General features: G+C 37.3%; 1 protein-coding gene across 1 annotated transcript; it reads left to right on the top strand.

Annotated features, from left to right (window-relative positions):
- The first annotated feature begins 8,896 nt into the window (after window positions 1-8,896).
- LOC139736157 (uncharacterized) lies at window positions 8,897-21,338 on the top strand. Its single transcript, XM_071646887.1, has 10 exons — window positions 8,897-8,999; window positions 10,952-11,107; window positions 12,599-12,719; window positions 13,791-13,939; window positions 14,530-14,711; window positions 16,192-16,553; window positions 17,180-17,308; window positions 18,191-18,262; window positions 19,053-19,092; window positions 20,807-21,338. The coding sequence occupies exons 2-10, from the start codon at window positions 10,961-10,963 to the stop codon at window positions 21,219-21,221; spliced, it is 1,617 nt and encodes a 538-aa protein (XP_071502988.1). The 5' UTR covers window positions 8,897-8,999; window positions 10,952-10,960; the 3' UTR covers window positions 21,222-21,338.
- Window positions 21,339-23,385: the final 2,047 nt, after the last annotated feature.

Raw genomic sequence — 23,385 nt, 5'->3', positions numbered from 1 at the left:
AATGGATTAACCACAATGAAGGGATGATTGGATTAAACTGAAATTGAGCATGTTCTATTAACACATTCTGTCCATGATAAGTGCCATCTTTCAAAGCAGCAGTCATCTTTTCTAAAGTTATTAGAGCTGAAAATGAAGAGTGTGTACAGGGTTTTTAAGAAATAAAAAGGGGACTCTAAAGACATACCTAATCATGCTATTTTAAGAAAAGTGTCTGGGATAAACTGCTAAAAAACACACTTTCCTGTTCATTTTATGATCCCAAATTTTAGTGTAGTGTTGAAGAAAATTTGCTTTTTCAGAAAGTATAAAAAGTCACCTTTTTCACCTATTTTAAGTTGTCACACAAAATCAGTGCATGCGACTTTTTTTTTTTCGTTTTGAGATGCACTGTCAAAAATAGTACTTGGGAATGTCATGGACCACTTCACTGGATTATGGACCCTGTTCTTGTGCAGGATCTTTTATGTGCATCTTTGGCTGCCCCAGAAATGTTAAAAATATATGCACACTATAGAGATTTGGGTTTCATTCCCCTTTAAAGGAATATGAACAAGTTACAGTTTGCTGTAAGTCTGATTAATGGTATCTTTATTTCATCCACCAGAATCATTCATTGCAGCCTGTTAGGCTGAATTACAAATGATTTCACAAAGAATGTGCATGTGCAGGGGCGGATCCAGGGAGGACCGCAACCAGAGCACGCCCCCCCCCCCTTTATTTTTTGTTGAAACAAAAGAAATAAAAATAAAAAAATGGGGAGAGGGGTGCGTGCGCCCCCCCCCCCTTAATTTTGTAAATGCGCCCCCTCTTTACGGAATTCCTGGATCTGCCCCTGATTTGTAAAACATTGGTAGAATAACATAATGCATATAGCATATGAACTTAAACAAAACAAGTTAATGTTGAGTCAATACACTATGTTATCTATTCAGCTTTGTTGTACGGATGGGAAGAAAAAAGAAAGAAAAAGAAACAAAGTAATGTGTCCAATATTGTGGGGTACTAATTTTGAGGAGTATAAGATATGAAAATTGAAAAATTAGAGAGTGAAAAATAAAGAATGCCATCAAGAAGACATGATGCTCATTCAGTTATTACCTAACTTATTAACATACTGCTAAATGATATGAATTGTTTTTCCAGGTTTGTCACATTTAAAGTGCTGCAGAAGGACAGACTCAAGATCAAATTCTCACAGCATCTCTTCCATCGTGGTGATCTCTCATGGTAAGTTTTGCTTTCAGGAATAAAGATTAGCACTTTAAAAAAAAAATAGATATGCCTCTTGTTAAGAACCATTGCGTGAGAACAGGAAATCTGTAGAATGTCAGTCATCCACAAGCCGTTGGAACCAGCAATACCATTGCTGATGTACTCAGAAGATGTAACCCGTTTCTTCCACAATTCTCTGTGAGTCTTCAATGCCCCCAAACAAGTTTCTTGTGTATACCTGTGCAAAAGCAGTCGAGCAGTACATGCTTCCCATTTCCATGGTCAACAACACATGCCATCGAACAATGCGAAATATCCGTATCAGGGCAATTACCCCCCCACGGCTAAATTCTGGCTAGTGATAAGGTTAGAGTAAAGATTAGGGTTAGGGTCAGGGGAAGGGGAAGGGGAAGGCAGGGGTAATTGCCCAGGGGGTAATTGCCCTAGATCCCGAAATATCAATTGCCCGAGAGATATGAATAGAGTGTGCACTGGGCTCACAAACTCTCTTGTGTTGAACTGGCACTCGAATGGGGTCAGCAAAAGTCAAGTTCTGGGCCCCATTTCATAAATCGTTGACGTGATAGCAACTCGTCTGCTGGAATGGCAGTTGTCATGGTAACAACAAGTATCCAGCTTCCTGATTGGCTGTTATTATGGGAAGTTGCCATTCCAGCAAGAGTTGATATCCTAACATCTTTTATGAAATGACGCCCTGGTGAGCTCATCAGCTTGGATTGCTACATACATGTTTATATGAGTTTCATAGCAAAACAAGTGCAATACTTCATTGAAAAAGTTAAATTGGACAAAAAATACACACAGTTTTAACACACAAAAAAAAATGGATATTGATTGAGGAAACTAATCCTTTGATCGAAGTCATTTTTATTGAGCCCACCAGAGGTGCGGGAGACTAAGGGATCACCTGTGGCGTCTGTCTGTCCATCGTCCGTCCGTCAGTTTTCTATATATATTTATACTCACAACATAAAAACTTAGATAACTGAGATGTAAGGATTAATGTTTCTCTCTTGTATCAGAATCCCTTCCCAGACAAGCACCTCATGTTGCCACACCCGTGACACCCTCGCTGGCCCAGTCCCTTAGGACAGGTGGAGGGGTGATTGATGAGAGGGAGGAGCTGCTATTCGCCTGGAATACTGGTCCTCCTGCGCTGGTGAACGGTGGACCAAGCTCGCCAGGGGCAGAGTCGGCCATCTCGAACCTCAGCTTCAATTTTGACGATGAGACTTCGCCTCAGAGCAATTACTCAGGGTATAGGTCTCTCAGGGCAGATCTCTCAGGGCAGATCTCTGTTAAATTAGGCTAGATTTTGGCTTCCACTAGCTGTCATTTTTATTGTCTTGATTCTTCTTTTTGTAAGATTTCTTGAGCATCTGGTAAAGATGATACAGCCAATAGTAATAGGAATAGTAATGATAATGATAATGATAGTAATACAGCTGTAATAGAAACAGTAATAGTGATAGTGATGAGAATGATCATCACTATCATCATCGTCATCATCATCATCATCATCATCTTCATCATCATCTTCATCATCATTGTTATCATCAATTAAATTATTAGCATTTGTTGCTATCATCATCATCATCATTATTGGCATTATATTGTTTTAATCAATTAGTTTTATTACTAGTTGTGTTGTAGCAGTGTGTAGTTTTCCTCATATCTGACTGGCCAGTGCTAATTTTGTCATTATCATAAGCAGCATAGCAGTAAATATCCTCGGCGACTTCAAAAACCAAATATAATCCTTTGTATCCTCTCCTGTGGGGTCATAGTAGCATAGTGGTGGAGGCTGTGGATTTGTAAATAAGTGGTCTTGGGTCTGACACCTGGCATAGCACCTCTATCCTTGGACAAGATGTGTTAAACACAATGACCGTCTTCATCCAGGAATGTGTTAGGTAGCTGCATGGCAATTTTGAGTTCTGATAATGACTGAACCCGCTGGGAGAGCTGTGTAGGATGATTACCTATGCTTATTTTGGGTTGTATTCTTATGATTATTGTTATTGATGTTATTATTTATTATTATTATTATTATTATTATTATTATTATTATTATTATTATTGTTGTTGTTGTTATTTATTGTTATTATTATTATTATTATTATTGTTATTGTTGTTGTTGTTATTATCATTACAATTATTATTAATTTTACGTTATGCTTTAATATGTTAGGCAGCCAGAAATTACACTCGTTAGGGAAGTCATTTGTATATTTATTTATGTGCAAATGATACAGATGATACCTCATTGCAAGTGAAGAAATATATGCCATTTGATACTCATATATGTATGTAAATATATAAAAGATTTCATGTATATTTTAGGATTTTCTTTATTATGTCTTTCATCTGGATATTTTACCAAATAAGCACAAGGTAGCACAATATTTTAAAATATTCACATAAACACATCATATGTTTCAGAACATATTTATCATATACGTATTTCCCTTTTACGATGGCATGAGATGGCATTTTGAAAAATTCCAGAACTTTTACATGTCAGAACATATAGTGCATGATAACGTAAATGTATGTAGATATAGAGTAGAGATGTATTTATTGTTGGTGCTATTCCAATTTGGTATACACATATATCATGTATATTGACAGACAAGGGTGGTGGAATATGTTTTTGTATAGGGGAGCAAAGAATACAAGGCTCTTACATAACTATGTGAATTTAGTTTGTTGAATTGTATTGATATTTTCATTTACAAATAACAAATTTGTTTATCAGTACATTTTACTTACCATTTTTTTCAGTTGTCTTATTTCATGATAGGTACATACACTGTTTGTGTTCTTTACAAAGAAATGAATAGACATGTATTAAAGTGTTGTTTTACTCAGTGAAGGGACAAGCAAAAAAGTTATACCCAACTCAGAAAAAAAGAAATTGAGAATTATTTTGTTAGTTGGAAATTATTGGTTGGTGCACAAGTGAGCATTGAAATGCCTTGTCTTGCCACAATAATGTGCCCCCTCTTACAATGTATGCATTGCACTGTCCCAATATTGAGCAAAAATGGACATGTGATGAAGGAATTAAATGTCCTAATTCTGATCTGATTGATTAAAATTGCACCATTCATGAGGGCATGTAAGGGTGAGTTCGAGCGCTCTCCTATTTAGCAAACCATACCATACAATACCCACACCAGAGGAGTGCTTGAACGCTCCTGAAGTGTACCGTACAGTACTGTACCGAGCCAAAAGTGGACCACTTCTCAATGTGCTCCAAAAGCATACCAAAAGTTCACTGTAAAGCATGCACGTATCATGCGCATATGTCGCAATGTATCATTCTCTTTGTTCGGGACAGTTGTAAGTAGTTCAAGCGCCAGGTGAATGACCCTCTTGCTACAAAAATGTTACCTTTTCTAAAAATAACTCATGAGGTACGCTTTCTCAACAGAGCTTTCGAACTCTTCATGAATGGAGGCAAAATCTTTGTGTAGCCACTTGTTTTCCTTCATGTGTCCTTCTGGTAAACTTCTCATAAAGATTTGCATATTTTTGTAGCCTTTGTGTTTAATTCGTTTGCCACCGTGTTACCTTCTGTAGGTATCATACTTGCTTTACCTGTAGATTGCTTTTTACCATCAGCTTGTGACCAACTTTACATGAAATTGAAAATTCTATATTCGTTCGGCCATCTTGTGTCAATGTTGGGACAGTGTTTTTTCCAGCTGTGATGCGCCCCAACAGGACAAAAGAAAACATAATCAATGTATTAAGTGCAAGAAAATCTTTTTTTGGGGGGGGGGGGGGTGGGGGGAGGCTGAGGTCATAAAATAGAGGAGTGTGAATTTATTCCTGTGTGGACATACAAAAGTGTACACACATTCCTGCTCTTCCCCACACAACTATCCTTGTCTATTGGTATTCATGTTATTGATAGTTATAGAAGTATTCATACATAATTATTCATAAATTGTTGTTAGATACAGCTACTGGCTGATTAACTGTGTGTGAGTGAAATTATAGTTACTTAGATGCTATTGCCACATTCGTTGTGTGTGAATTGTGTATGTACGTAGGAAGCAAATAATTATCTTCATTTTATTACAGTTATTCTATTCTGTTCCTTGAGGCTGTACATATTCATGTGTGACTGTGAATCTAGGAGAATGATATATTTTGTCAATCATAATATGTTTTTATCATTCATTTTCAACTCTTTCATTTGCTGGTGTTATTTTTTGATGCATTCTTTCAAAAACCACCACCCTTTTTATGCATTTGTATTTTTTCCACTGATACCAGTCTATGTATACAATTTGAAAGTATTGCAATCCACTTTATAGTTTTGAATGATGCTGTAGACTGTCAATAATTCATATGAAATACGCTCCTAAAGAGATGATTTATAAATCTGATTTCTTTAAACGTAGGGCTATAGTAGTAATTGGATGCCTGGTACGCCATGAATAAGTTCACTTATTCTGACATATGCAATGTTGAATTGAGGCATAAACGTGACTTTTCCGTGACACCACACATTCATGTCTTAGAAAATGGTGGCCCATCATCTGTTTCTATTAGTGGCCCTTAGTCACTGGTCCACCTGTTACTGTATGTCATCTTGCATAAATATTATGATACATGTAATGTGTAGGCCTGTGATAAATTTACCATTTTAATTTCATCTTGAGCAAAGAGATTATATTTTCTGTATAAAGTATATTTATGTGATGTTAATACAAAAAACAAAACAACAAGCCTGATCCGTGGTAAAAACAAAAAAGAAACAAACAAAAAACAATGTCATTGTCTTATCAGGTATTGGTATATGTTATATCAGGCAAGTTGGATTTCCCCTCCCCAGTGTGAGTTTTATGTTGTTGCTTTTTTTTTTCCTGGAGATTTGTGTGAGAACATGAAAAATGTGTCTCATGCTTCATGCATTAGACTTGGTAGCCCAGAAATGCAATCATACAGCTTTTCTGTCAAAGTAGATTTGATGGCTAGCTGACCTGTTATCATCATCCCTGATGATCAGGATTCATAGATTTTTGTAAAAGCCTGTTCAGTGTTATCAACAAATGCACACAAGAAAAGCATAAAACATAGTATTATTACTAATTAATTGTATTGTGTCTGCTGTGAGGTGGAATGGAGATTTAATAGAGGAAAGCACTCTGTATACATTGTAATTGTACTGTGTCAAATGTCATGCTTGCTTCTACATAATTTATTAAAACTGAAATAATAATGTTCCCAAGAATGGACAGTGTGTTGTGATTGCATGTTCATTCAGTACTTGTTATTATATGATTTGGCACTGACGACCCATCGAGGATTTGATGATAAGTGTTTGTGTTTAGTGTGGGTGTCTACTTGTGTGTTGTTGACAATACATGTAGGCCCTATAGAATGTACTAGTACAATGATGTACATGATAGTGATCTTAATAGAGAACTTTGTTCTGAACTGTGGATGACATACTAATAATAATTACAGTTATCATGCTGCTGCTTGATGATGATAATTTGATTGTGATGGTGATAATGATAATACAATTGTAATGATAATAATATGGCTGTCCATACGGTTGAATGAATGAATGAATGAATGAATGAATAATAATGATAATAATGATAATAATAACAACGTCACGCTTCGTATCTACAAAATGTCAAATGTTCATAGGAGAGCCAAAAAACATGGCGGCCAAAGCACTATACCGAATAGGACAGCTGTTCCTTTGACGTGTCATGATGGCTTCATTTCGGGGGTAAGACAACTAGGATTTGGACAGGACATCACTTAATGATTATTTGACCATAAATGCGAAAAAAGTCATTTTCACCAAAATTGCAGATACAAGGTCTTGTCACCCCAGCGACGATAATATGATTGTCTTCATTACTATTATTATCATTATTATTATTATTATTAGTAGTAGTAGTAGTAGTAGTAGTAGTAGTAGTAGTAGTAGTAGTAGTCGTCGTAGTAGTAACAGTAGTATTAGAAGTAGTAGTAGTAGTAGTAGTAGTAGTAGTAGAGAACTGTAGTAGTAGTACAGTAGTAGTAGTACAATGTAGTAGTAGTAGTAGTAGTAGTAGTAGTAGTAGTAGTAATAGTAGTACTGATAGTAGGTTACATGCTTGTGACTGATATTAGGGAGCTTTTGTTCAGATTTGTGATGCAGATGTTAATGGCTGTGGTTGCACTAACTGTTCTTTCTTCCTGCATCGATCTGATGTTGCAAAGTAGCTTTAGATTTCGCAAAAATGCAGCTTGTTGGTATACAAAATAAAGTAGCACACCGTATGTAGTTCGTGTTAATGGCATCAAGTAGCTCTCCGTGTCGTGAATTTGAGCAGATCCCTATCAATATAAAGTGAAAATTCAGACGATAGGAAATCAATTTTGACATCTTGTTCATGCGCAGAACAGGGTTTTATTTCCTCTTAATCAATGTCCATGTTGCTTATGTATAGCTCCCTATTATTATGTACTGATGCTGATCCATGATACGTTCTTGACAAATGCATCCATCTGTAGGCGTACATGAATCGCAGTAAAAAAGAAAAAATATATGAATATCAAAAGATATAGTATATCTCCTAAATGCCATGTCTTTAAATTGTATAGTATATATGACAATCCTAGAACAATAAAATTTGTTTGTAAAATGGGCTTTATAGAATCTTTGCAATATCTGATTGGTCATATTATCATGCATTGATATTTTACTTTACAGATCCACACTGGGCCATGCGTCCTATAAAATTCTTTTGCATGGTTCCAGCCTAAAGTATTGTATTTTTGACTAGATGCATGATGGGGAAAATAGTCACATTTCATGGATTCACGGGCCCATTTTATAAAACGAATGATGCACAGACCTATTTCGTGGATCAGTGCAAATGGATGCTCTCGTTTAACTTTGAAAATTAACTTTGAAATCTATCTTTGGAAATTATGTTGTTTTTTTGCAATTATTATAAATACGTCCTACTTGTATATTGCACATAATTTTCTCTGTTCATTTGATGGAAATGAAAATAAATTTGAACTTTGAACTTTGGAAACAGTCTAACCTCTGCTCTTGTGGGTTAACAGACCTATCGTGTTAGTTGAGATGAGGTTTCAGCTTTTAACCTTTCGGGAGATATTAAAGAACCACTCTATGAAATGTTCAAGACCATACAATTCTAAGAGGAATTGAAAATTCATTTGATGAAAATCGGTTTTGAAATGACTGAGATATCCAAAAATAATGTCAAACAAAGAGATCCTAGTAAAAGTCGTGGCTTGTAGCATCTTATAAGGATCGCTTTTTTGGATATCCCAGCCATGTCAAGACCAATTTTCGTCAAACGGATTGTGAATTCCTACGAGAAATGTTCTTTCATATTTCATAAGAGGCTTTTCATCATCTCACAAACGCTTACACACACTCACACAACGTTGGAAACCTGCAGCCCAATCTAAAAACTGAGCGCGCATCCAGTTCCTCACCGATCCACCACTGTCCTGTGCATATTACTACCTCCCTGATATTACAATAATAACAATAATAACAGGCCCTAACGTAGATGGCGCTGCAGTCATTACATTTTAGGAGCTCGGGCGGGGGAAATCCCTTTCGGAATGACGCAATGCACTTCACTACCAGGGTAAACTGCTGGGAGTGGAGAAGGCTGTTAATCTGTCTCGTGTACAGCAGTGCCAATGATTTCTTTCCTTGCATCTTAGAGAGTCGTCATTTATGTATCTTTAAGAGCGGTGAGGTATGTATGTATTCTCCTTTTATTTCGGGAATCAGTTCTCGAGCATTAACTCATCTGTCAGAGTATGTATTTGAAGCAGTTGTGTCGCGCTTTTTTCAACAGGTGCTGGATAATGCAATGACTCAATGTACGTGTAGAGCATATAGAGGGGTGCAACTGGGAGCACACACACTCACATCACGTACGTAGACCTGCATGATGTCTGTGCGATGGTAGTTTTGTCCACACCCAACTGCAGGGTACAATAGACCCCGCCCGCTCTATTGTTTGGTATGGCGCAGTTACAAAATCCGTTTTGTGTTTATGTTTATCAGCAACAAACAGTAAAATTTAGCTAGCAACATAATATACCTAGGTCTGGGCCTGTCATGTTGTGCGTACTTTTGGAAAACATCCTGTTTTGTTTGTTTGTTTGTTTGTTGTTGTTTTTTTTTTTTTTTGGGGGGGGGGTGTTTTTTTTTAATCAAAGCCATCCAATCCATGTTATGTATGATACACATGCATGCGGTTAGCAAAGTTGTGGAGAATTATTCTAAGCTTTGCTGACATGTAAGTCTTCACTGCAATAAAGTTATGATTATATTTTCTTGCAAACGTCCAGTAGGGCCTAGCTACATTATTTTCTAGCCTGGGGGGCGCATAACAACTTTTGTAGGCATGGATGTGCACTACTGCAACAGAAAAATTATAATTTACTCAGAAAAACTTGATGGAACAGCATTGTAACACCACACAGCACAAGCTAGTAGTGTGAGGAATAGAATCAGGAGTGAAAATTTCATTGCCCTATGCCGGCTATGGTAATTTGCCAATTTATTGATCAGTTTGGGCGGGTTTGTGAATTTGAGCAAAATGTGCGAACTTGGCATGCCGTCAACTGAGTCAGACATGCGAATGGAATCTGGCACGTGTGAACATTAGTTAAGGACTACAGCTATAGGGAGAAAGAGGGCCAGGTACTTGTCTGTACATTAGTGCAATGGGATTCACAGTGACACAAATTAAATGGGATACAATTCTCAAGATAATTGCATCATAGTCCATTTGAAATCTCAAGATTTTTGCCTGTGTTTACATGTGTACCAATCCCACCTAATAGCGTGATCAGCGTCACAATTCAATTCCCAAGAAATCTTGCCAATGTTTTGTAAATAAAGTGATGATGTGAGAAATAGCACAATAATTTGCACCATTGCATGTGTGTGAGTGCCGGAGAAGAAAAACCTCAAGATTTTTGTCCCATCATTCAAACATGCATAGTAGTGTGATCTAACAGTGCACAAACACAAGGGCAACCATCACCATTCGGTAGATTTCGTGCGCAGTTTGGTCAACTAATTATAGGACCTATATTGCAATCTGAAATCAGCTGCATATTCCCATTAGTCTTTCAAAAGAGAATGTATATCAGATTTTGTTTGCGATTGTTATCCTTCTGTTTTGTCTGTGTGAATGTGAATAGTGTATCAGTTTTAATGACTTAAAAGCATTGCTAAAATTAGTTTTTTAAAAAATATATGAAAAGACAATGGAAGCCAAACCAGTCAGCCTTGGGAAGGAAAATAAGCTTTTCTTGTCAGCTGACTGCATGATCCACAAGCTGTTATCTTTACTAGCTGTAAATCAGAAATATTGTGGCATGAAATTTTTGCAACATAATAATAGCAAGTGGTGTTTTTTGCAGCATGAAATTTTCATGAAATGTCACTGGCTTTCACAGACAAGTGTAGACAAGAACTTTCACATGCATTTTGGTAATTTTGCGAATGTTGGCTCCTTGTGAAATTTGCAAAAATTTCACGCACACAAACACATTGTTTTTATTCTCATGTACTAAATCATGACCATACCTTCACCAATCCTGAGTAATCTAGCTGAGTCTTGTTTTTATTGTTTTGTAAGAAAGGCAGAGAATGCAAGTAACCATAACTATTGATTGACAATCTTTTCAGGATGATGACATGGTGGCCATCAGTTGTTATAGTGCCATGATGCCTGCCTCAGCAGTGTTATCACTGCTGTTCTTTGCTAGTTTCATCCTGCCTACTATGCATGTGAAAGCTGCTAACTCTCATACTACCAACATCTCTGGTCCACCTGATGCTCAGGTAAAGTTTTATTACAAGAAAGCTGTATATTCATGATTTTTACTTGTTTGTTCAAACTCTAGAGCTCTCTGTAATCATTGATGTGCTGAAAAGGATGTTGCAAACTAACACATTTACTGGCTTTAATGCTGTCAGTGTTGGTAGATATGTACATGAACCTATGAAACCCACTTTATAGTGTAGGCTGAAAATTATGAGCTTATGTAGTCCTTATGAGCCAGAATCGGTTCCAGTAATTTTGATTTTTTTTTTGTTGATAATTTGATACATTTTAAGTTTTGAAACATGCATGATGCGCAATACTTTTTTGGATGCTTCTTGGATGCTTCTTGGGATTTGTGTTTATATTTTGTTTGTGCTTTACTTACCCCCTTAAACAAATGGGAAACAAACAAACAAACAAACAAACAGAAAATGAACACCTAGAAAGTATGTACCAATAGGCCTACATAATTTGTGTATATGTGACCTGCTACAACAAAAGGATCCTAATGTTGCTGACGGATGAGCCGAGAAAATCGAGTTTGAAGTCAGATCATCAAAATCCGTCAAAACACTCGGATTTCTGTTTTTTACATAATTTTGTAGTCTAATGTACACATCTTCTATAATCTGGCGAAATTTCGAAGCTAAATGATCAAAGGAAAGGCAAGAAAATAGCGTTTTTCTGGGCCATGATTTTCCGACTTTCAACTGAACAGAAACGTGTCCGAAGATTTGGATTTAGCGCCACAGCTAGACTCCTCCCCTAGCAACAGGGGAGTGATCTCATTGGTCAGTGCGTGGTATCCTGGTTGCAGATTGGTAGTGTATAGACCGCTAGTGCTAAGCTTGAATGAACATCGCGGAGTTTGCTAGGAGCGTACCTTCTATTGTCAAACGGTGAAACTGTCTTGCTTCCCCTTCATCCTGATAGCGTTGGAAGGAAAACTTTGAAGGCGGTTTTCTTGAAACACTGATTTCCTAAACCACTCAACATGCGCTACTAAAATCATCGATATCTCCGCAACTGAGTACTTTTGTGAGTCTTGTTAAAATATGATATTAAAGTGGAAGAGTAAAGGAATAATGGCATGTCATTTTCAGAAAATTATCCTCCCCCGACTTTCGGATCCTTTTGTTGCAGTGGGTCACATATTTTATCAATATTGGGTGCTTGATAAATCACTCATTGAACTGACAAAAAAAACAAAACCAACAACTGGGTACGTTTGTTTTCCGTAATATTACTCTCACTTTATTATTGATATATTTCTATGTTTACAATGGACATTTCACACATTCAGATTTCCTTATCTGCTTGATATTCATATTCATGAATTCAGCTGTCACAAAAATCTTCTGAATCCTACATGTAGCTTGATTATTGTCTTGTAACTGTATTTAGAGGAGCCTGTTTTGAGGATGCCATCTTTAGAATATACTTTACATTTCAAGATATCATGTTCTGGAAAAAGCCTGCTCTATATTTCCTTTTCTCTTCACTCTCAGAATGCATCAAAGGAAGTGGTCAGCTATGATCCTAAGCCTTCCACCCTGTCTGTCAGCGGAAGCAATCCACTTTTAAGTTTGACTGAGGGAGTGTCAAGAACCAGCAAACAGAGTTCTGGAGGTTTGTTTGCCACTCAAATATTCATAATGTGAATGAAAATGAGCAAAGAAAAATGGGATTCCATCATTCCATTGTAACACACTATTAGGGAAATGAAGAATTTACCAGAATGTGTATTTTCCCCCATTACATTCTTGATGTACTGTACAATGTGCTTTGCAGTTTCAGTTTCAGTTTCAGTTTCAGTTTCAGTTTCAGTTTCAGTTTCAGTTTCAGTTTCATAGTTTCATTTTCAGTTTGTTTTGTTTGTCCACATGCACAGATTTAAAAAATGTCATTTGAAAGGGATTCCTCAGTGATAGTGTGTGTGTGTGTGTGTGTGTGCGTGTGTGTGTGTGTGTATTATGTCTGTCTGTGTCTGTGTGTGCTTGCACTTACCCATGATGGAAAACGAGGGCATATACACACAAACTTTACATTTTAACTGACGACACCCAGCGAACCGAGGACGTCCTCGGTTCGCAGACCATATTCCAGATGGTCTGCTTTTGCATTTAGGGGTACATGTTTGTAGGTCCTCGATTAACATTACTGTAATAAGTCCTCGGTTGTATGGTAATACTAGTATACGAATGAGTCCTCGGTTGACCAGATTCCTACTACCACACAGGTCCTCGGTTATGTGGTAAAATTCTTGTGGGTAAAATATGTCCTCGATTTTCACCGTAGATGCATGTGTGTGTGTGTGTGTGTGTGTGCGTCGTGGGTGTGAGTGTTTGTGTTGACTCAAGGAAAGTAAACACTTGGCCTGTCAAAACACAGGATATAGTGTATTTGGTGTATATATGTGGCTGTGTGAGATTTTGCTGATAGTAGCAACACATCAAATACCAGTAACCAATGATAAAATGGTCACAGGTATAAAGGAAAGGTTGTAACTCCCCCTCCCCCGTCCCCATCCCCACCTTTCATCTCCTCCTGAGTAACTTATTTTTACTCATTTTATCTGCAGTAAGATGATAATCATGCCTGTTCAAAATGTTTCACATGGTATATAACATGGAGTCCTGTATTCATAAATGCTGTCATAGCAACATCCCTGAAGCAATTTTTCTTCTGATACTCAAACAGGAGGGAAACGTGGTTCGAGGAGATGGAATGGAGGGAAGAAACGGCTCACCAGACTTGACTGCATGCCGAATCAGTTCTTGGATAGACAGATGCGTAGCTGTGTCAACTGCACCACCTGCTATCCAGGCACCTACCATGAATCTCACATTGTGAGTTCATGCCTTATTAGAGCCACCATACCTCTTCATATATATATGTTTTGAACGTCCCCTTAAAATCATACCCTTTTTGAAATATATCAAGATAATGAGGACTGTTAACAAATCAGTAGCAACAAGTGTTCAGTATTTATATCAATATTCATCAAAGGTGATTTTTTTTTTCTTTCTTTTTTTTTTATAGTAGGTACCGGTTTATCTTTGTCATGCTCTTAATACTGATCAAAGGTCTACTGGCTGATAGAGTTGAGTGCATTAGGGATATATGCATTAGGGATACATGCATTAGGGATATATGATACTTGCAGCTAAACTCAGTTCAGAAAGTCTACTTGTAAAATCAAAATGTTATCACTGCCATGCAGTGATATGAGGCATTTCTCTTTGAATTTGCACATGATGTTAAACACTGCACAACTACATTTGCTGACTATTATTGGCTGCTAAACGAAGAGAAAAGTTATGCCATTCACCAGTATCATATTCATCATCCCTTATCTTAATCAGCCACCCCAAACATGAGTGAGAGTCCATGCTCTACAGTTTATGTACATCCTGGTTTCATTCCCTTCTTGTTACAGCTCTGTGGTTATGGATACGGCAGTGCAGACAGCTGTGCAGGCTGCCCACCAGGGAAATACCAGGATGGAGTCGGCCACAACCAGGTGAACTGCAGGGTGTGTGCGCAGTGTGACCACAATGTAGTCAAACTGTCACCGTGCAACGCCACTCACGACACCATCTGCGGTCCCTGCCCTCCAGGGTAAAGTGCATTTGATATCCCTCTCAAGCATGTAAGCTAGTATTCTCCTTGGAGTCATAGTCCAGCCAGACATAGCCGTATTTCCAACTCCCTCATGCTTGTGTTGCATCAGTTTGAGAACATTGTGAATATGATGTGATTAATATTCATGAGTATGGAGAAGGCCCAAACCACTTCTGTTGAATGGACTTCTGTTGAATTGAAGAGTTATTAGAATGGTCACTTCTATCAATGGTCACATTGCTGGATTCAGCCCTAGTAGCAGCAGACCTAACACAAAAGAAGAAGAAATACAAAATGTATCATTTAGGTACTTCTTCAAATACAGTTTTGCTGATTGGCTGCATTGCACTACCAAATGCCAGTAGCAAGTTTTGGTGATTCAAAAGTGAAAGAATTGTGACAGAACTCCAAAGACCCCCTGATCACATTGCTTGCAAGTACTACAGCAAGTGGGTCTTTGACAACATCTAAGCCACAGTGGGAGGAGAGGGGGAGTCAGCTGATGGAAGATCAAGCATTTCGAGTTTGCTGCTCCCTTTAGCATTGAAATGATGATTTTCTAAAAGTCAAAGGTGGAAGAGGAAGTAAACTTTGTTTGAATTTTGAAACCAGATGTTCAATGTGTGGTGCTGTTTTGAATAGACACTCCATTTTGAAGATTTTGAAGTGCTGCAACATGCATCAATGTATAAATTCAGTCTTGATGTCTAGATGGTTACTTGAAAATAGTTTGATATAATAAGTCACGAAGCATGAATTTAAAAGGGATAGTGCTTTCGTAATCCAGTCGACCCACAGAGATTGTTCATGATAACAGAATTTTGGTTTGTAGTGAATTCTGCAGCTTGGTCTGTTTGTCTGTATCTCTTCTTGGGCAGTAGGGTCCATTTAAGGTCCTTTGACCTATGCATTGATTTGTTATCGGGATGTGGCTCAAATGGTGACAAATGAACATGTGGCATTTTATTGATTGTTTTTTGTTGTCGTTGGTTGAGTACAAATTCAAAATGCTGCACTGGAGAAGTAACATGCTACATATACTAAGCCTACTTATAAGTATCGTAACATGTCTTAATATGCAAACATCGTTTCTTCTTTAGATATGGTATGGTAGTATGTTTCCTACTTTCCTACTAGACCTGTGCATTTATTTGCTATCAGTATGTGGCTCAAATGGTGACAATTAAACATGTGGCATTTTATTGATTCTGTTGTTGTTGTTGTTGGTAAAGAACAAATTTGAAATGCTACGCTGTAAAAGTAACATGCTACATACTACCATGGACCATGATACTACTAGTATCAAAGTCTCATAACTTGTCTTAGTATACAAACGTCTTTTCTTCCTTAGATATGCTAGTACATGTATTAGTATATGTTTCTCTAAATACTTTCCTATTTGTAGAAGAATGATTGTAGCCCACTTCAATGCTTGAGTAAGTCTTAATTTAACTTCTTCTTCACTTCTTCTTTGCAGGCAGTACTATGCAATCAAAAACATTTGTTTTGATTGCGAGTCAGAGTACGATTCGCCCGAATGTGCGACTTGGTTGAAGCCAGATTCAGTAACTCCTTCGCCGTCCACATCAACAGCAACGAGTACACTGCCAGTATCATCACAGCCGCCTACATCATCCTCGAAGCCATCAACAGTACTTACGTCCCTGCCGACTTCGGGGTCACCTGGATCAGCAAAGACAACTGCAGGGACTGTGTCACCTGTGTCTTCTCAGACCAGTCTCAGTATTAACGAGGAATCAAGCTCTCCGTCACCAAATATTGGACTGCATCCAGCATCGCCTGGTCTCCCACTGCCTGGAAAGGCCACCAAATCAAATGGTAAGCTATTTTCAAGAATCAAAGTTTTGATCTTAACACACAAAAAATAAGCCATAATGTTCAGCATAATAACCGTACACATTCATATACTCGTGTAGTTTCTGTTATTTCCACCAAGCAAGAGTAAGTCAATTTATTTCAAGTCTCACATCTTCACATCTCTGTGGTATGGTCGATTTGTGTCTCCAGAATGGTAAAAGATTTATTGACTTATGTCCTTCAGAACATAAGGGGAATAATACTACTCTTAGCATATACATGTATGTCAGTAGCAAGTGGGAATGATACCCCTCTTTAGCATTTAATGTCCGTAGCAAGTCAAATGAATGCATGCTTGATTTGATTTATTCTGTTTATTTATTGACTCTTTTTTTTTTTTGCTCGTTAAGATATCATTGACTGAAGGCATGGCTTTAATGTTACTGTGTATGAACAAATGTGAAAGTTGGAAGGTGATTTAGTGTGATACAATTTTCCAAACTTTCTTATAGTTTGCCTGACGTTAATGACACTTGTACTTCTTAGTTTTTACTCTTTTTCTCACAGTCAACCTGAATTTTTTGAAGATGTGATATATTTGAAGTATCCTGATGAGACCTTTCTCTCTTGCACATTTTCTTTTTCAGAAGAGAAAATCTTCCACATCAACATTGGCATTGCTGGTCCAGTTGCAGGGCTACTCACTGTGTCTATCATTGGCATTGGTGCATTTCTGGCATATTACGTTTATGTGATTCAGCCCCAGCGAAGACGAGGTCAGTTTATATTTTCAGACGAATTGTCATTAGAGTTCAACTCTGTGTCATGCAGTCAACTCAAAGCTGCATCATACAAAGTCTTTGATGGCTCTCATAACTATAAGTAGCACTGTCGGGGAGCAGGGCAACTTTAATTCTTCATTGCCCAAAATTTTGACCATCATTAGTGGCCAGTCAATAATTTTGTTCTTGCCTGCTCTGAAAAGTCAATGGCAAAATACATGGCAAAAAAGGAAAGCCGACCTTTGGGGGAAGTATAACCCTAACCAGGCCGGGCTTTTTGGGGTGTTCTGTGGCCGAGGGGGGGTCAAAAGATGCGCGAGACTTGAAAGTAAAAAGTCAGCGAACGGCGTAGTCACAAAATTTCGCGCGGCGGAATAGTTGCGAAAAATGTCGAGGGGCGGTTGATTCAACCCCCTCCCCCTCCCCCCGGCCCTTTTAGGGTTAATAGATGGATGCTGTAAACATGGTATTTGTGAACTTAGCAAGAGATGGCTAGCTGTAGCTTAGCATGCAGTGATAACAAATTGCCCTAATGTCTGTGCTTTTCCATCTTTGAAATACAACTGAAGATGCGATTACTAGTACATTAATTGTCCATAATTTATTTTCATGTTTACTGTCGATGTCTGATTTTGTTATTAATGATAATATGGACTGGCTACTATGGGGAGATACAACAATAATTGCCCTCACTAGAATTTTATTGTCCGGGTCTAGTCTACGACTTGAGCAATACAATTCTAGTTTAGGCCATAAATATTGTGATTGTACAAAGTTTGTATCTCTTTCAAGGCCAGTCCATATTAAACAGATATGGCTGTGGAGTTCATACATTACTAAACTCCATCCCCCCCCCCCCCCTTCTTCTTCATTCAGAGTCAGAAAGGAGTAGAAGTTCAGCACCGGCAATTCCGGAGGTGAATGGTTTGCTCTTACCACCTGAAAGCGGTATGTTATCCAAAAAAATTCTATTCACCATAGAATATTCTTTAGATTATTGAACTATTTAACAAAAAGTCAAAGTGAAAAATTTACTTATGTACTTGAACATGGATATCTTAGCACTGTTTGGTTGCCCATTGTGATTGTGCTCTTCATTATTGATATGATTTTAGTTCAAGATGGTTAAAAAAAAAGGTATATAATTATATTGCTCATTGAATTCTAGTGCTTATCCTGCCATACCACAAAGCTGTGTAGATATTTCTTTTCCTTGCAGAAAGATGAAAGTGAGAGGATTTCATATAGGCCTTAAAAAAGAATTTATGATATAAACCATTTTGCAGATATATGTAAGGAAGATTGATGTAAGATGTAACTTCCTGTAGCTAATCCCTTTTTTCCATGATAGTACCACACATATTGTATTCAAATCCCCAACTGAATTTCAGTCGACCAGCAAACTAGCAACAGTGGCATTGTTGTAAAGAAACTTTCTTTTTCGTAAGACAGAAGGCATTTAATAAATTTCCACATTGTCCTTGAAGGGATGGTAGGCCTATAGTTTTGGATGAGATGGGGAATTCAGATTTTAAGCTTTTGCAAGGTAATTAAAAACCACTTAAAATGGAATATTAAAGAGCATACAATTCTTTTTTGATATTAAGATGAGGGGCTATTGTATTGTGCTGGAGTGAGCATATTGCTAGTGTATTGGATGCATCCCATGTTTGATATCTATGGTTCTCATATCCCATGAGATTTGTCTGTAATATTATTTTGTATTCATGAATTTCAGCTGCGTCATCAGCTGTGCTTTCACCTGGTACTGCAACCAGGTGAGTTCAAGTCGAGTTTTTGTCCTTGTAAAGAAATAATGATTATTTCTGGTGTTTAGTTCCTATGTTCAGGAGACCCAATAGTAAGGTGGAAGAAGTAGGAGAAGGAAATATATATCAGGCTATATGCCCCTTGTCAGCAGTTATCTTCTCTTCATGGCACATTGTGTCTGACTGATGCCGTTTACTAACTGTATGGGATGAACCAGAAAGGATCAGAATCTCCTACTTGTTTGCCTGTGTGTATCTGCTGGTGTGCAAACCACTTCACCAGGTTTGCACCCTGCTATTTTGTGAGAAGTAATCAGGATTTTTGCAGGCACATTTGTGACTGGCCAGAACTTTGGGAAGCAGTTAATAATGCACCAGTAAATATGGTATATAGATAATACACTCTGCAAAAAAAGAAAGGAAACACTTTTTTAAGGTCATATTTTACATAGAAGATGTTGATGAAAATCAATGTATTATGTACCATATAAAGGTAATTCAATTGGCAATTAAGCTCATAGGTTGATTAAAAAGAAAACTATGCATGAATGAGCACATACGTTTTTGTCCTTCAAAGCACAAAATTAAAAATTGCAAAAATTAACATGTTTTCTTTCATTGGCAAATGCCCTTCACAATAACATTGACAACAAAAGACCAATTTAATACCATGAGAGACATGAGTGAAATAGCAGAGACTCCAACCGTAAGAACCTTCTGATCTGGAGATTCTCCCGCCTGAAACCCCTAGCAAATGGGAGACTCCAAGTATGAGCACAAAGTTCCTTGCGGTCTAGGGTTCTAGATGCTCTCTTGTGCTATCTCAGGCTTATTTTTCAACATACAATGAAATCAAGTAAGAAATCATTTCAAGCGGGAGAACGGGAAATCCTGCAAAAATTGGCTTTCGGCGGGAGATCTCCCATCAAAAGCAGGAGAGTTGGAGTCTCTGAAATAGCAAAAACAAGTTTTCATTCTCTTCATCTCTTTATAACCTCTAAGAAAAGCAAAATGGGAAATTAAAGGGGGAAAATAAGAATTTTCTGTCAAGTCAAACTTCAAATGACATAGGGAATAATAAGCATACTGATGATAAATTGAGCAGAATTTCTTTATTTATTTCTTTTAATCTTGTGTTTTGAGAAATCATGAGACATACTCAAGAACCAAATTTTATTTACAATTTCCTAATTTGAAAAAAAAACCCTCAAATTTCTACCAGTTTTCTTAATTATTACATTTATTTCATTTCATTTGAATTTAGATTTGACATAAGATTCTTTATTTTCCTTTTTATTTTTAGCCTTCAGTGATCATTTGGGCTTAAAAGATATAGAGATCAAAGATTTATTTTTGCAACCTAATTCATGTTTCCTTTTGTGTGAAATTTGCTGTTTGTTCTTATTGTTCTATGGGAGAGCACATATGCATGAATGACAACTTGTTCAGTTTTGCAATTTTTACTTTTCTGCCTTGGAAGAGATAAACAAAGGTGTTCACTCATGTGTAAAGTTCCCATTTTTGTTGACCTACCAGGTTGATAGCCAATTGAATTACCTTTGATATGGTATATAATACATTACCTTTCAGCCAAATATTCTATGAGAAATATAAACTTGAAAATGCGTTTACTTTTTTTTCTGCTGAGTGTATTTGGAATTCATTCTGTCATGAATACATTTGATTACAACAAGTGTTTTTCCTCCCGTACCAATGCTTGCAGCGTCCAGGGACAGAGCCCATCGGCTGGAAGTGCGAAAGTGTCGTACCACGGCAAACAGAAAGCAGGATGCATTCCCCCGAATGTAGGTGCTGCCAACTTCGACTTGAGCGTTCAGGTTGTGGGTGGTGACTCGGTGCTGTCACAGCCACGTCCACTGAGCGTGAACGGCGGCGATGTGCGCAATGAAATGGAGCTCCCCTTCAACGCCGTCGACTCTCAAGCTGCTCTGCTAGATGGTAGTGATGATGAGGATGGGGCCCAGGCTCGTGAGGAAAGAGCATGTCATGTGACCAATAACCAGGAGCCAGGCTCGCCTGGATCCAGTAATGTCTTGTTTTATTTTCCTGAGGGTGATATGTCAATCCCTAGCTCACTGAGGGGAGTAAGCTATGAGCACCATGATGTGCAGCAGTAGTGTAACACACACTAACGAAAGGTTTCCAGCCAAGGTCATTATTTTTCAACACAGTTCAAACATCAACAGAAGAGATTTTCTACTCTACATATTAAGAATGATATGAAACTTGTCCATATTGGATGTTCCTAACCCACTAAAATAAGATAGCAACAATCTATAAGCTCTTGCCAATTGGATTTTTTTCTTTTAGAGAGATAGGAAAAAGCCCAATCTGTAGACGAGTTACTTTTTAGAAAAAGAACTGTGAAGCTATCTGTCTTTTAACCCATTTGTAACTGAAATGCCTGAAACTGCCTTTCTTATTTCTTCGTAAAACGTCCCAAACTGCCCGTCCATCTTTTTTTTTTGCTTTTTGATAGTTTTATGCTGTACCATCTTTTTTTGTTTTCATATATGATATGTGATTATGAATTTTGAAAGAGGTCAAAGGTCAACAACAATATGTCGGAATTACTTCTGTGACACACCGTTTTCTTGGTGAAGTTGTACATCATTAAGAAAGTTGTTGAAATAAGCACAATTGCTGTACCATTCAGGGAACAATAGGCCATTATGTCCAGAATCTTCAGTTGGTAAAGGGTCAAAATGCACTGACTCACTTCTTAGTGTGCATGAAAAAAAAAAGAAGAAGACATTTTTATACCAATGTAACCTGATGTACTGAGATTATCAGCTCATCCCGAAACTTGGCGCATTCATTACAGACGTTCTGCATGTGACCGTTTCAAAATGGCAGTGTTTATGTATACAGACTGTTTGGCTATGTTTTGTAGGATTTTCACACCAATTTTTTTTTTTTTTTTTCATGCACTACATTGATTGCATGGATGAAAAGAAGCATTAAAAAGTAAAGCCAAAATGAATACAGTTCACATAAAGTTTCAACTTTACATCTACATTTCTTTTTATCCCAATTAACCCTAATCATGCCGGGCTTTTTTGGCTATGCTAAAACCGGAGGGGGGCGGATTGTACATCACAAAAACTTCCAAAACTCATTTCAATTCTTATGTATTTTATTGTTTTCATAATTTCTTATGTATTTCTTTGTTTTTCAACTTTTGTTTTTTTTTGTATTTTATTGGAAATTGTCACCACTTTTCTACTGTAGTTAGCGTAGAGTTAATCACTGAAAATGATTAATTGTAAAAATAATCAGATTTTTATGACTTTCATGACAGAGCATTGTTTTCCATAGGAAATGTACACAGAATCACAAAATTGCCGTTACAAAAATGGGTGTGGCTTCGAAAAAGTATGCATGGACGTTGCAAATTGGCCTCAAAAGTTGCAGGAGACTTGAACGATGAAAGACAAGAAACCTCATGACGAGGCCTTCTCTTTACAGAATTATAGCGCGAAACGTCAAGGGGGGGGGGTCGGATTCCCCCCTCCCCCCGGCTCTGTTAGGGTTAAGCTTCCCGAAATGGAAAGAAGAAACACATCTCTCTCAGAAAATTGAAGAACAGGAGCCTGCCAATAAACCTTGTTAATCTAAAACACATCACATTGTGCTCTTAATCCCAGCATAAATGGAATTGAGACTTGTACTGAAGCAATGCTATATTTTGTGGAAAGGATAATGCCTGTCTTTTCTCTGCCATATTCTTCTCTTGTAAGGGAAGGCCCTTTTGCTTAAAAAGAACCAAAAAAAAAAAGGCACACAGCTAAACTTAATCATTCTCATTCTCTTTTTTCTTTTTTCTTTTTCAAGCAATGAGTGGCGTCTAGTTCTTTTATTTTATTTTTTGTCTCAATGTTACAATGATGCTGGAGACATCATGCAACAACTAAAGCCAACCAGATGTAAAAATTGATTGCAGAGTGTTTGAGGTCATTCTGGACAGTTGTATTGGGGAAGTTCCAGAAGTGAAATATCTTGTATTAAAAAAAAGAATCATACATGAAACAAAAAGTGGTTTTTAACTTTTTTTTTAGTAGTATATTCATATTCTTTAGATATAACCCTGGAAACCCCCTTTTACAAGTTTGAATATCTGTGGTATTGCATGAGAAAGTAGGGGAGATTTCTTTTCTTTTTCTTCTTTTATTGTGTATTGAGGTGGTGAGATAATTGAGAAAGTACTGATACTTAATCAATTGAACTGTACTTGCTGAATAATTGAAATTTTTAATTACACTGTATTTTGAATTATGGTTG

The sequence above is a fragment of the Diadema antillarum genome, unplaced genomic scaffold (genome assembly GCF_040938485.1).
Source record: "Diadema antillarum isolate AM-2024a unplaced genomic scaffold, OU_Dant_1.0 seq00000626_RagTag, whole genome shotgun sequence".
NCBI classification, from domain to species: domain Eukaryota; kingdom Metazoa; phylum Echinodermata; class Echinoidea; order Diadematoida; family Diadematidae; genus Diadema; species Diadema antillarum.
Note: the sequence above shows the minus strand (reverse complement) of the source record. Positions and strands in the feature narration are given on the sequence as shown.

Coding starts and splice junctions, on each gene's coding strand:
- LOC139736157 (XM_071646887.1), top strand. CDS start 10,961: ATGGTGGCCATCAGTTGTTATAGTGCCATGATGCCTGCCTCAGCAGTG. Junction 13,940..14,529: donor CCTACCATGAATCTCACATT/GTGAGTTCATGC, acceptor TTCTTGTTACAG/CTCTGTGGTTATGGATACGG. Junction 16,554..17,179: donor AAAGGCCACCAAATCAAATG/GTAAGCTATTTT, acceptor TTTCTTTTTCAG/AAGAGAAAATCTTCCACATC.